The following is a 13,121-nucleotide window of genomic DNA, read 5'->3' as shown; positions in this document are numbered from 1 at the left end:
CTTGACGTTCTGAGTTCGAAATCTGCCAAGGTCAACTTTGCTTTTCATCGGGGTTGATAAAATGAGTCCCAGTTGAGTACTGGGGTCGATGTAATTAACTTATCTCCAACCCTGAAATATCAGGCCTTGTGCCTATAATAGAAGGGATTATTATTATTGAGTGAGAGAGCAGTTCATACCATCAAAGTGACACTGGGGTAAAATGAAGCCCAGTATACCCATCATGACTACCCGTCTGATAAGGGTACACCAGGCACATGTATCACAACCATATGTGCGCGACATGGTGATCCCATATCAAGATAAACAGCACATGACCTTGCAGGTGGGGCCCAGTTAGAATTTTCTTCAGGTTGAGTAGCCCATCCTGCTCAAAAGAGCCCTGAATAAGGTTTGTTTAGGGATGTTGAAAAAACCACCCATGTTTCCAGAGGTGAATTATCCAAACCCCCAAGAACTCCTCTCAACACATGGCTATGATGCTCCCCCACTACTTCTGCTCATGATCAGAGATGCACATATCGTCAGCCACTAAGGGACATGCTCAACTGGTTATGGTCAAACAACTGACAAGCAAATCTGTGGTATTGAGCAGAATATTTGCTGTAGCCCATCTTATTATTATTATTATTATTATTGAAGGCACATCATGAGGTAATGAGTTCAATTCCTGGACTGGGCTGAGTGTTGTGTTCTTGAGCAAGACACTTTATTTCACGTTGCTCCAGTCCACTCATCTGTAGAAATGAATTGCGACATCACTGGTGCCAAGCTGTATCGGCCCCTTTGCCCTTTCCCTTGGATAACATTGGTGGCATAGAGAGGGTGCCTCGGAGGGTAACTTTCTAGGTGCAATCCTATGGCCATTCATGACCGAAGGGGGTCTCCTCCTCCTATTATTATTATTATTATTATTTAGCACTAATGCTCGGGTTTGTAAGGGACATAACTATATAAGCATTTTTAGAGATGTAAAGTATAATAGCCATCTCAATATGGCTAACCACAAAGGGGGGTGTTACTGTAGCTTTTTACGTTCTGAGATTTAATAATAAATTTTTAGAGAGTTACTTCCCTTATATATGCCAAAAATGCATTAAAAATGGGAAAAATTGATGGTAATTTTTTTTTTTAATCGTAGACGCGCACTAATACCCAGAAGGGCTCGATATGAATCACGACTATAAGATACCCGGTTTTGGTTAAACTGCACCGCAAAATGTGGGAGTAGTTAGGAATCTAAATCGTAGGAGACAGAAACACAACCTTACTTTTATATATAAAGATATGTGTCTGTTTCATCTTGTCAGTCCTGGTAGCCAAAGTCCCAATCTACTTAACAGCAACAGGAGAGGGTCCGAACCCCTCCAGGTAGCATGGAACATTTTGAAGAAGGTTTACAGGACATGCCAGAGGGCAGACCACCTCACTAGACTAGACTGTCATCTTTATTACTATTATTACTATTACTATTACTACTATTATTATTATTATTATTATTATTATTATTAAGCACTTGCCTCTGCTTCATCTTGTCTTTGCTACACACATCTAACCGCTTTTGTTTGTTTGCTTTGCAGTTTTTGGACACCAGACCTCCGACTGTGATGTGGACGAAACGTTTTGAGCCGTCAAAAAAAATTATTTCCCTTCATTCCTCCCTGACCCCCCATCCGCACCCCATCCTCCATTCCGTCCCTGTTTCCTCTTTCCCCCCCACACACACACACAACCCCGCCCCCTGCCTTGTTCCACTCCTGCACCTCCCATCCTCCATCTCCCCCTCCCCCCCTCTGCATATTGCCGAATGTCTCCCCACCCCACCCACCAAGGGTTTCGAAATCCCTGTAAAATAGACGAGAATGAGATGACACTTCCCTCCCACACTTTATATAAGGGGGAAGATATACATATATATATCTTCCCCTCTCCCCTGTCCTGCCCCCTTTTTCCTGTTAGATCCCAGCCCCCTTCTTCCCAGCCCCCTATTCTGTTGCTTCTTTAGCTTCTCATCCTCCTCTCCTTACCAACTCCACCCCTTCACCAGTTCATTCCTATGTCTTTCCCCCCCACTTCTTTCCTTTAATCCTCACCACTACCCCCTCCATCCCTTTTTCCCCTCCCACTTTTTTATTTTTTTACTCTTCTACTCTTTCCTCTCCCCCTATCATAATGCTTCTCTCTTCATTCCTGACATCCCATGCCACGCCCCCTTCTTTAAATGGCTTCCTTTCTCCCCTTTGATTCTCACACCCTCTCTGTCCTGTCTCTCCCTCCTTCCCACCCTCCCCCACACGCAGGGCCCTCTCTTCCTTACACCTCTTTCTTCCCTTAGAGTTCTCGTCCAACACCTCCTCCATGCCCTTCCCACCCTTGTTGCCATTTTTAGCTCCTCCTTTTATCTCCCTCTTCCTACCCTGCCCCACCCCTAGTTGTCATTCTCCTCATCATTCCTTGTCCCCGCCCAATCCTTCCCCTTCATTTCTCACCCCCCCCCCGTCTCTCTGCCCCTCCCAATCCTATTGCCACATCGGCTCCTCCTCCAAGTCCCCACCCATCCAACAGTCTTTAAAATGTTGCTGCATCACAGCTTCGTTAACTCCGATATAAAAACACAAAACTTAATTAACTCTGTTGGCTGTATCAGCTCTGATCTTGTTAAATTATTTTTTTTTCGTTCGTTCATTCCTCCTCCTCCAACACAGTCGCCACCTCCTCCTCCAAAGAACACACTTAACTCCTCCCACTTCACTTTTCGTCATGCGGAGGCGTTTTATATATATTTTGAATTCTTGCTCCTCCTCCTCCCAGTTTGTGCATTGTTTACTACAACAGCCACTTCCCCCCCCCCTCTCTCTCTCTTTTCTGCCTCCCTCCCTCCCTCCCTCTCTGCAATTCACAGACGTAATGATATGATAATAATATTGCCTCCAGCTCCAATATCAATGCTCCTCCTCTTCCTCCTCCTACTACTACTACTGCAACCAATGAACCAATCCCTAGACTCGTTGCTGCGCCCTTTGCCATGCCCACAGGTGGGTGTGGTTATACAGGTTGGACACACACCCACCCTCTCTACCTGCCGACCTTTCACACTGTATGTGTGTATGTATATATATATATATATATATATATATATAGATGCATATTATATATATATATGTGTATATATGTATATATACATCAGTGCCTGCACATTGTTGCCATATATTCCTGTGCTAATATCGTTGCTGTGCTTTGAGGGCCCTCTGCAGGGGTGATGGTCAGGACACCTCACCCCCTATTTACTTTTTGTTGCGAGAAAAAAAAATTTTTTTTTTTTTTTTGAAAAAAACCCAGTTGCACACCACATCTGTGCACCACCACCACCAGCCCCATAGCTGCAGCACCACCACCGCCACTACGACTAACTTGCACCCGCCAACGCCGATGACCGACGACGCGTGGTCGCGGACGGTCGGTCGGTCGGGCAGTTGGCGTTTTGTTGACTTCACTGCCGCGGACGACGATAACAATGACGACGACAATGATGATGATGATGATGATGACGATGACGACGACGATGATCTCCTTGTCCCCCCCCCCTTTCTTAGCCCATGGCCATCGTTACTTGCCGACACTACTACCACCACCTCCACCACCACCATTATCGCCACCACTGTCACCTACCACGACCATCACCACCCATGACCACCACCACCATAACATCGTCATAGAGAACCTACAAGTTAACGATGGCCGCTATCTCCCTTTCTCTAAATATATACACATATATATATATATATATAATATATATATATATATAGATGCATATTATATATATATATGTGTATATATGTATATATACATCAGTGCCTGCACATTGTTGCCATATATTCCTGTGCTAATATCGTTGCTGTGCTTTGAGGGCCCTCTGCAGGGGTGATGGTCAGGACACCTCACCCCCTATTTACTTTTTGTTGCGAGAAAAAAAAAATTTTTTTTTTTTTGAAAAAAACCCAGTTGCACACCACATCTGTGCACCACCACCACCAGCCCCATAGCTGCAGCACCACCACCGCCACTACGACTAACTTGCACCCGCCAACGCCGATGACCGACGACGCGTGGTCGCGGACGGTCGGTCGGTCGGTCGGTCGGTCGGTCGGTCGGGCAGTTGGCGTTTTGTTGACTTCACTTCCGCGGACGACGATAACAATGACGACGACAATGATGATGATGATGATGATGACGATGACGACGACGATGATCTCCTTGTCCCCCCCCCTTTCTTAGCCCATGGCCATCGTTACTTGCCGACACTACTACCACCACCTCCACCACCACCATTATCGCCACCACTGTCACCTACCACGACCATCACCACCCATGACCACCACCACCATAACATCGTCATAGAGAACCTACAAGTTAACGATGGCCGCTTTCTCCCTTTCTCTAAATATATACACATATATATATATATATATATATATATATATGTATGTGTATATATATGTATTGACTTTCGGCTGCTGCCGCTGCTGCTGCTGCTACCTTTACTGCTGCAGTTGTTGCTGCCGCCACTGTTATTTGCTGCTTTGTGAAATGATTTTAATAAAAAGAAGAGAAAAACAAAAAACAAAAAACCACAAACAGTTTCCTGAGCCTGAATCAGACGGATTTTTCTTCTTTTTTTTCTGGTTTAACAACAAAAAAAACCTATTTGAGACATTTTTACTCTTGAAGTCTATTATTGATCTGTCTTCATCTATCTATCTCTCTGTTTATTTATCTGTCTGTGTCTCTATCTGTTTGTCTGTCTATCTCTCCTTCTCTCTCTCTCTTTATCTATCTATCTCTCCTCTCTCTCTATCTATCTATCTCTCCTCTCTCTCTCTATCTATCTATCTATCTCTCCTCTCTCTCTATCTATCTGTCTATCTCTCCTTCTCTCTCTCTCTTTATCTATCTATCTCTCCTTCTCTATCTATCTATCCTTCTCTCTCTCTCTATCTATCTATCTATCCATCCATCTACCTATCTATCTATCTCTCCCTCTATCTATCTATCTATCCTTCTCTCTCTATCTATCTATCTATCCATCCATCTACCTATCTATCTATCTCTCCCTCTATCTATCTATCTCTCCTTCTCTCTCTCTATCTATCTCTCCTTCTCTCTCTCTCTATCTAACCATCCATCCATCTATCTACCTACCTATCTATCTCTCCTCTCTCTCTATCTATCTATCTATCTATCTATCTATCTCTCCCTCTATCTATCTATCTCTCCTTCTCTCTCTCTATCTATCTCTCCTTCTCTCTCTCTCTATCTAACCATCCATCCATCTATCTACCTACCTATCTATCTCTCCTCTCTCTCTCTCTATCTATCTATCTCTCCCTCTATCTATCTATCTCTCCTTCTCTCTCTCTATCTATCTCTCCTTCTCTCTCTCTCTATCTAACCATCCATCCACCTACCTATCTATCTCTCGGTCTATCTGTCTGTCTGTCTTTTCGTTTATGTCCATCTATCTATTTCTTTCTATCTCCCTATCTCTCTATCTCACTATTTGTTTCTCTCTCTCTCTCTTCACCCCTCTCTGCCTATATAGAGGGAGAAAAAGAGAGACTTACTCTCTTTTACTCTCTCTCTCTCTCTCTTCTGTCATTTCCCCTTAACTCTCCTTCGGCCCCTGTTTATGTCAAGCTCTTTCTCTACTCTCTCTCTCTCCCCAATATTATATATACGTATTAGGGTTTTTTCCCTAAATTTTTATCTTCAAGAATGCACAGATAAAAGTAAGTTGTCCCTTATCTCCATACTTTGGTAGTAGTTGGACTACCGGCCCCTAAAGGCCCTGATCTTCCTCCTCGCCACCACCATCACCACCACCACCCTCCTGGTTTGACCTAGTCTGTCCAGTTGGTAAGGGTTAAGGTAAGTCACCTTTCTTTCTTTGGGGGGTAACTGGAACAACCCCTAATACCCTCTTCTTTACAACTTGGCCGCTGTTCCCTGTGTTCCTCCATAATATGACCCCCTACATAGCTTGGTCCCTTCTATCCAGTGGACAGGGCCAAAGTTATGTAACCTGTCCTCATATTTAGGGGCAACAGGACATTTGCTTCCTTCTGCCTTCCAGCCAACTCCACATCATGGATTATCATAATCCTCTTTTAATTCCATATCAGGGATTGACTTAATTCCCTCCTAAATCCATTATTGTGGATTAACTTCATCCCTTGCTAATGCCATCATTGGGCATGAAATCAATTCCCTGCTAATCCCATTATTGTGGATTAACTTAATCCCCTACCATTTCCATGTCATCAATTAATTTGACCCCAGCTTCATATCATACAACATTTTCATCCATTGCTAACTCTATAGTGTGGATTAACTTAATCCTATTAGCTCAATGTCTTGGATTAGCATAACCCCAACCAGTTTCATGCTGTGGATCAAATTAATCCCCTTTTAACTCCACACTGGTTTAACTTAATCGCCTGCTTGCTCCATATCAGGGATTAATGTAATCTCCAGCCAGTACCATGTCATACATTAACTTAATTCCATATCAGGGATTAACTTAATCCCTTGCAAATTCCATGTCATGAATTAATCCCTGTTTGTTTCCATATTTTGGATTAACTTAATTGCCTGCCAACTCCATTAATGTGGATTAACTTTATCCTCTTGCCAATTCCATTATTGTGGATTAACTTAATCCTCCTGCCAGTCCCATGTCATGGATTAACTTGATCCACAATCAGTTTCATATCAACTCAATCTCGTGGTTTAACTTAAAATCCCTGCTAGCTCCATATCAGGATTAACATAATCCTCCTGTCCTATAATGGATTAACTTGATCCATAATCAGCTTCATATTGCAGATCAACATAATCCCTTGCTAGCTCCATGTTATGGATTACCTTAACCCATGTTGTGGATCAACTTGGTCGCCTGCTCGCTCTATATCCTGGATTAACTCTAATCCTAGCCAGCTCCATGCCAGGAATTAGCTTGGTCCCTACTCCCGATTAACTCCATACCATGGCTTAATGTAACCCTATCCAGCTCTACCCGTGCATTAACTTAATCTGCTGCTAGCTCTGTCAGGGATTATCCCTAATCTCCTACCAGTTCTCATGACTAGGATTAAGTTGTAATTAGCTTATTTTTCAACTAATGACAATCATTATCTCTGCTTTGCTACTAATCCAGCCCCTGGAAACCATATAAGTAGACAGATGCATAGAAGAGAATATAGACAGACAAATCCCAAAATAACACCAGTTAATCCCTTCGATGGATTATCATATATCTCCTCTTAATAACACCTCAGTAATTCTTCTCGTTAATAGTAAGTTGTCCCCTCCTGTTTCCCTTCTTTGGTGGTCGTTGACCTGACCCCCAGCCCTAATGGTCCTGGTCTTTCTCTCCCTCATCACCTCCGCTGCCCCCCCTCACCCCCCCAACCGGGTTTAACCTGGCCTGTCCAGTTGGTCTGCCCACCACCACTGATACGACACTCTGGTGTATGTCACCCGCCACTTGCACGACAAGCCTCAGACACTGATGTAGCTCTGTTAGGATCACACTCCGTTAACACTGCCGTACCACTGGCATAGCACTTTTCTAACACTGCAATAACACCATTAAAGCACTGCTACGATACTCATAAAACACTGTTAAAGCACTGCCATGTCACCAGCATAGCATACCCCTAGCACTGCTATGCCACTCGTAAAATACACCTCTAACACTGATGTAGCACTCTTCTAACACTGCAATTCCACTGCTTTTCCACTGGCATAGCACTCCTCTAACACTGCCACTGCTAAAACACTGCTCCTTCTGCTTTTCCACTGCCATAGTGCTCCTCTAACACTGCAATGCCACTGCTAAAGCACTGCTGTACTGCTGACACAGCACTCTTCTAACACTTCCTTACCGCTGTTACTGCACTATTCAAACACTGCCGTTACACTAGTTTACCACTGCTGCAGTACAGCACCTCTCTCTTTGCTATATCACTTACACTGCTCTAGCAGTTTTTACCTAGGGTTTGCCCATCTCGTCAACCTGTAGCCTTTACTCAACCCCACCACAGCGCATCAGACAACACCACATGGGTGACACTACATTAGAGTCCTGCCAGAGAGAAGAAATAAGGGAGCAGTGTGGCCCCTATGTGTCCAGTCTGTAGCATGTGTGACCCAGCTGAGATTTGGACCATGGTGGCAGGGTGGAGCGCCAGACCAACATGGGGGGGGGGCTGCCAGCCTTTCCCCTTTTGGCCCCGTGTCCAGCCGTTGGATCCCAACGAAATAACAACATTCCATTTGAACCGTTCTCGTCTCCCTAAAATTTCCAATGAACCCCCACTGCTACTACCTCCACTACTACCGCCGTTGCCACCACCGCCTCAACCATCACCACCACTTCTGTCGCTCTCTCTCCTCTCCTCTCACTGCTGCCACCACCTCTGTGTCTACTAACCCTCTTCACCACTCCCCCCCTCCAATCGCATCCACCACCTCCACTCTCCACCACTGCACCACACACACACACACACACACACACAGAAGCCCTTTCATATGTTTCCTTACAGTCAAGGGCCATGGGGCTGTTTTTGTGACGCCCACCCCTTCCCGCTCCCCTCCCACCACACACCCCTTCATCATCACCCCTTGCCCCCCCCCCCATCCCTGCCATTTTTCAAAATTGGTCTGGATTTGATGATCTGTTTTTAAGGCCTTTCTTTCCTTACTCTCTCTTCCTCTCTGTCTATCCTCCTCTATTTATCTTTCTCTCTCTATATATATATATATATCACTATCCCCTCTCTCTCTCAGTTCCCCCTCTCCTCTTTCTCTCAGTTCCCCCTCTCTCTTTCCTCTGTATCTCTCTCTCTCTCTCTCTCTCTCCCCCTGTTTTTTCTTATCTTTTTCCTTCTCTGCTACTTTTGTAAATAACAAAATTGTAAGAATAATAATAATAATAGTTTTAATTCTGTACAGAAAACAGCACAACCATATTGGACACCACCACAATACTACAACACATGCCACAACATACACCACACTAGATGACTCCACCACCACAACATACTGTAACACATACCATAACACACTCCGCATCAGACAACGCCACAACATACTGCAGCACCTACCGCAGCATACACTACAACATACTACAGCCTACTACAACACACACCACATTAGTCAACACTGCAATATACTACAACAGGCACCACACTGCACCATGCAGCTGTACCACACCAACACCACTACCACCACTGGACAGCACACTATAGCATACTACAACCTACACTACATCATACTATGGCCTACATCACATACTATGACATAGACCACAGCATACTACGACGTACACTACAACATATTACAACCTACACCACAGCATATTACGACCTACACTGCAGCATACTACAACATACACCATAGCATACTACAACCTACACCACATCATACTATGGCCTACATCACATACTATGACATATACCACAACATACTACAACGTACACCACAGCATACTACGACGTACACTACAACATATTACGACCTACACTGCAGTATACTACAACATACACTGCAGCATACACCACACCACCCTTGCGCTATAACAAATTGGTTGAAACCGTTTCCTTTGCTTTTTTTTAAAATAAAGTTGAATTTATTTTGATGATGAAACCAAGTTGATCCGTGTCTTATTTTCTTTTTAGTTGTTGAGGTTCTTTTAAACCCCGGGGTCACAGGTTCAATACTGATTGAGAAACAGGGCCCGATCACCACACAGATATTCCATAGATAAAAGGCGGCGAGCTGGCAGAACCGTTAGCACGCCGGGCGAAAGGCTTAGCGGTATTTCGTCTGCCATTACGTTCTGAGTTCAAATTCCGCCGAGGTCGACTTTGCCTTTCATCCTTTCGGGGTCGATAAATTAAAGTACCAGTTATGCACTGGGGTCGATGTAATCGACTTAATACCTATGTCTGTCCTTGTTTGTCCCCTCTATGTTTAGCCCCTTGTGGGTAATAAAGAAATAGATATTCCATAGATATCAACTTGTCCCGGGGTCTATGGATTGTCTGAAGATGAATTTTTTCTCTTTTGTACATTGGGGCCCATGTCGAGGGGCCAAGAGTTGTGGCGATTTGCTGTACTTGAGGAGATGTGTCGAGCTCAATGAAATCGCTGTTGTCCGTGCATTCAGGCGTGTCCTCTCCGGGTGCTGATGCTGCACAATCACACTGATGCCAGTGGCATGTGAAAAGCACCCAATACACTCTCTGTAAAGTGGTTGGTGTTAGAAAGGGCACCTAGCCATGGAAACCATGCCACAACACACAATTGGAGTTTGGGCATCTTGCCGGCTGGCCAACTTCTGTCAACCCATGCCAGCATGGAAAACAGATGCTAATTGATGATGTCATATATATATATATATATATATATATATGACACAGGAGTGGCTGTGTGGTAAGTAGCTTGCTTACCAACCACATGGTTCTGGGTTCAGTCCCACTGTGTGGCACCTTGGGCAAGTGTCTTCTGCTATAGCCTCGGGCCGACCAAAGCCTTGTGAGTGGATTTGGTAGACGGAAACTGAAAGAAGCCCGTCATATATATATGTATATATATATATGTATATATATGTGTGTGTGTGTGTATGTTTGTGTGTGTGTGTTTGTTCCTCTAGCATCACTTGACAACCGATGCTGGTATGTTTACGTCCCCATCACTTAGCAGATCGGCAGAAGAGACCGATAGAATAAGTACTGGGCTTACAAAGAATAAGTCCTGGGGGTCGATGTGCTCGACTAAAGGCGGTGCTCCAGCATGGCCACAGTCAAACGGCTGAAACAAATAGAAGAGTAAAGAGCAAAATAGGTACCAGTTGTAATACTGGGGGTCGATGTAATCAACTTCTGCCCTCTCACAAAGTTGCTGGCCTTGTGTCGAAATTTGAAACCAGTATCTGGCTGAAGGGAGAAAAATAGAAGTGATTAATTTTGGGGGTGGGCATGGTTGGGTTTTACATGGAAGGTGGGTGTGGGACGTTTGAGCCAAATTGTTTGACGATCTCTCATGTGGAACCTTTGTAATTCTGTTGTTTTTGTTTTTTTTGTTTCTTTTTTGTATTTTTTGTCAGAGATTGGAACCGAGATCGGAGAATGCTGTCATGGTCCGATGATGATGATGAATGCAGAGGAAGATGGTTATGCAGACCCGAATAAGAATAATGGTGATGATGCCGGGGTACCATCAGAGGGAGACGAAAAAGGGGAGAGGGCCCATGGCGGTGATGGAGATGTGGCAGAATCCCAGAAACGGGGAGAGGGCGCTTGCGTCGAGGAAAAAATCGAGCTTGCAGAAATGGCCACGGAAATGTCTGAGCTGAAATACTGCATGACGGAGGGCGAGGATGCTTTGCTCTCCATAGACAACGCCGAGGGCGACCCCGAGCAGCAGATGGACGAGGACAGCATAGTTATGGACGCGGTGGAAATCGGTGACGCTCCATCGTCTTTAACTCCCGACACTGCTCCGTCCCCTGGCGTCCCCGCGGCGACTCCACCCCCATCGACACCACCAACAACCACAGCAGCTACGCCGGCCCCCAATCCAGCACCGGTACCACCAGCCACTGGCAAAGCAGAAAGTCCGTCAATTGCAGAAAAAGTCGATCACTGCATAATATGTTAACGAGAAACTCTGTCGCTTTTAACGAGCCACAGCAGCTTCTTACTATTGTAGTAGTAGTAGTAGTTGTTGTTGTTTCTGCTTTCTGCCCATGCCACCCACCCCTGACTTAGCATTTTGATTCATCATCATCACCATCATGATCATCAAAGACAACTAGCCCCACCTCCCTACCATGCCTTCTACCTTAGCGCTTCTCCTCCAGCTGTTCCCTTGGCTATCCGACATCTTCCCCCACCCCTGTCTACCAAACACCCCCATCCCCCCTGTCCATCTGACACTACCACCATCTCCCCCTCCCCGATGCCTCCATCTACCCTTGTCTACCAAGCACTCCCCACCACCCATCCATCTATCCCGGCACCTCACCTACCCCCATCCACCTGACCACCCCTGCCTCTGCAACACTTCCCCCTTACCTCACCTGACATCACCACTTACATCAACTCCACCCCCCCAAAAAATAGAGTAGACTTTGGACCCTGACAAGTGCTACTACCCTGGACCTGAGTAGGCCTGGGAACAATACTGGCTATTGGGTGGGTCCACCCTACTCAAAACCCTGGAATTCTTGAATCAGACCCCCACTATCGGATGCAGTTTAAAGTCACGCCTAGGACATATGAAAATGGTCTAGAGGTCAGAGGTCATCTTACTATAGTGACCTCAAGGTCAGAGGTCACTATATACTAGAGGAAGCTGTTTAGGTTGATAGAATGGTGCATCTTGGGATAATTGAAATGAAAAATGCAGCGGATAGAAGAGTAGCATGGTGTCCATTTACAGCCAAGTGGCCTGAGCACACCTGTGGGCCTCTGTATCTCCACGGCGTACCTATTTACAGCTAGGTGAACTGTGTTTGGCAGTGATGTATACTTCTCTTTGGCTGGGAAAAACAGGGCTGAATCAGGGAAATTAGAAGGGGAGTCTCAGTTCGTGATACGAAAAGTCAACCAAATCTGGGTGAGAGAGTGGGAGGGAGTTATGGGGAAGCAGGATTGGGTAAGGAAACTAGAGAAAGCAAAAAATGGGAGGAGTATGGGTTGGACAGGAACTGATGAACCAGAGGACTGTGGCTGGCCCCAATGTCTCCTTTCACATGGATGGATGGGTGGGTGGATTATTAACCCATGCTGGCATGGAAAAATGTAAGTAAAAACAAGCATGTCAAGGATGACATGGTCATCCTTGCATACAGGCATATCCCCCCTGCATCCCTCTCCATCTCAGTTCTTAATCTTGCAGGCTCGTGGGTGCCAGTGCCATGTAAAAAGCACCCAGTACACTCTGTAGAAACCATAGCAGAACAGACCTTCCAAGTGCTGGTGCCTCATAAAAAGCACCTAACCCTCTCTGTAGAGTGGTTGGCATTAGGAAGGGCATCCAGCTGTAGAAGCCATGAT

General features: G+C 45.2%; 1 protein-coding gene across 8 annotated transcripts in view; it reads left to right on the top strand.

Annotated features, from left to right (window-relative positions):
• Positions 1-12,746, top strand: part of LOC115226085 (CAP-Gly domain-containing linker protein 1) — a 207,699-nt gene extending 194,953 nt beyond the window's left edge. For 7 of the 8 annotated variants that reach the window (XM_036514836.1, XM_036514832.1, XM_036514833.1 and 4 more), the window contains one exon: positions 11,168-12,746. In XM_036514836.1, the coding sequence (XP_036370729.1) occupies positions 11,168-11,721 (554 nt within the window). In that variant the 3' untranslated portion in view covers positions 11,722-12,746. Of the gene's footprint in view, positions 1-1,580; positions 3,303-11,167 lie in introns of those variants that run through there. The other variant, XM_029797062.2, reaches the window with a different exon arrangement.
• Positions 12,747-13,121: the final 375 nt, after the last annotated feature.

This window comes from Octopus sinensis, linkage group LG29 (genome assembly GCF_006345805.1).
Source record: "Octopus sinensis linkage group LG29, ASM634580v1, whole genome shotgun sequence".
NCBI lineage: Eukaryota > Metazoa > Mollusca > Cephalopoda > Octopoda > Octopodidae > Octopus > Octopus sinensis.
Note: the sequence above shows the minus strand (reverse complement) of the source record. Positions and strands in the feature narration are given on the sequence as shown.